Genomic DNA, 1,143 nt, shown 5'->3' on the forward strand with positions numbered 1-1,143 from the left:
AAGGGCTGAGGGCGGTGGCCTTTTTGTTTTTTGAGGGACTGTACATGCGAGCGATGCAAGGGCTGAGGGCGGTGGCTTTTTTGTTTTTTGAGGGACTTGACGTGCGAGCGACGCAAGGGCTGAGGGCGGTGGCCTTTTTGTTTTTTGAGGGACTGTACATGCGAGCGATGCAAGGGCTGAGGGCGGTGGCTTTTTTGTTTTTTGAGGGACTTGACGTGCGAGCGACGCAAGGGCTGAGGGCGGTGGCCTTTTTGTTTTTTGAGGGACTGTACATGCGAGCGATGCAAGGGCTGAGGGCGGTGGCTTTTTTGTTTTTTGAGGGACTTGACGTGCGAGCGACGCAAGGGCTGAGGGCGGTGGCCTTTTTGTTTTTTGAGGGACTGTACATGCGAGCGATGCAAGGGCTGAGGGCGGTGGCTTTTTTGTTTTTTGAGGGACTTGACGTGCGAGCGACGCAAGGGCTGAGGGCGGTGGCCTTTTTGTTTTTTGAGGGACTGTACATGCGAGCGATGCAAGGGCTGAGGGCGGTGGCTTTTTTGTTTTTTGAGGGACTTGACGTGCGAGCGACGCAAGGGCTGAGGGCGGTGGCCTTTTTGTTTTTTGAGGGACTGTACATGCGAGCGATGCAAGGGCTGAGGGCGGTGGCTTTTTTGTTTTTTGAGGGACTTGACGTGAGAGTGATGTAGGGGCTGAGGGTGGTGGCATTTTTGTTTGTTTTTTGAGGGACTTGACGTGCGAGCGAGGTAGGGTCTGAGGGCGGTGGCCTTTTAGTTTTTTTGAGGGACTTGACGTGCGAGCGACGTAGAACTGAGGGCGGTGGCCTTTTTATTTTTTGAGGGACTTGCCGTGCGAGCGACGCAAGGGCTGAGGGCGGTGTCCTTTTTGTGTTTTGAGGGACTTTACTTGCGAGCAACGTAAGGGCTGAGGGCGGTGGCCTTTTTGTTTTTTGAGGTGCTTGACGTGCGAGCGACGCAAGGGCTGAGAGCGGTGGCCTTTTTGTTTTTTGAGGGACTTGACGTGCGAGTGACGCAGGGGCTGAGGGTAGAGGCCCTTTTGTTTTTTGAGGGACTGGACGTGCGAGCGACGCAGGGGCTGAGGGCGGCGGCCTTTTTGTTTTTTGAGGGACTTGACGTGCGAACGATG

The 1,143-nt window shown here is 54.9% G+C and overlaps 2 protein-coding genes across 5 annotated transcripts in view; both read right to left on the reverse strand.

Moving 5' to 3' along the window:
- Nucleotides 1–1,119, reverse strand: part of LOC107678791 (proline-rich protein 36-like) — a 3,934-nt gene extending 2,815 nt beyond the window's left edge. For 2 of the 4 annotated variants that reach the window (XM_016474191.1, XM_016474189.1), the window contains exon 1: nucleotides 56–731. In XM_016474191.1, the coding sequence (XP_016329677.1) occupies nucleotides 56–705 (650 nt within the window). In that variant the 5' untranslated portion in view covers nucleotides 706–731. Of the gene's footprint in view, nucleotides 1–55; nucleotides 732–829; nucleotides 887–999 lie in introns of those variants that run through there. The other 2 variants (XM_016474192.1, XM_016474190.1) reach the window with 2 other exon arrangements.
- Nucleotides 1–1,143, reverse strand: part of LOC107678789 (uncharacterized) — a 14,065-nt gene that overhangs the window by 4,048 nt on the left and 8,874 nt on the right. The gene's annotated exons all lie outside the window — the stretch shown is intronic.

Source organism: Sinocyclocheilus anshuiensis, unplaced genomic scaffold, assembly GCF_001515605.1.
Source record: "Sinocyclocheilus anshuiensis isolate Anshui unplaced genomic scaffold, SAMN03320099.WGS_v1.1 scaffold2154, whole genome shotgun sequence".
Taxonomy (NCBI): domain Eukaryota; kingdom Metazoa; phylum Chordata; class Actinopteri; order Cypriniformes; family Cyprinidae; genus Sinocyclocheilus; species Sinocyclocheilus anshuiensis.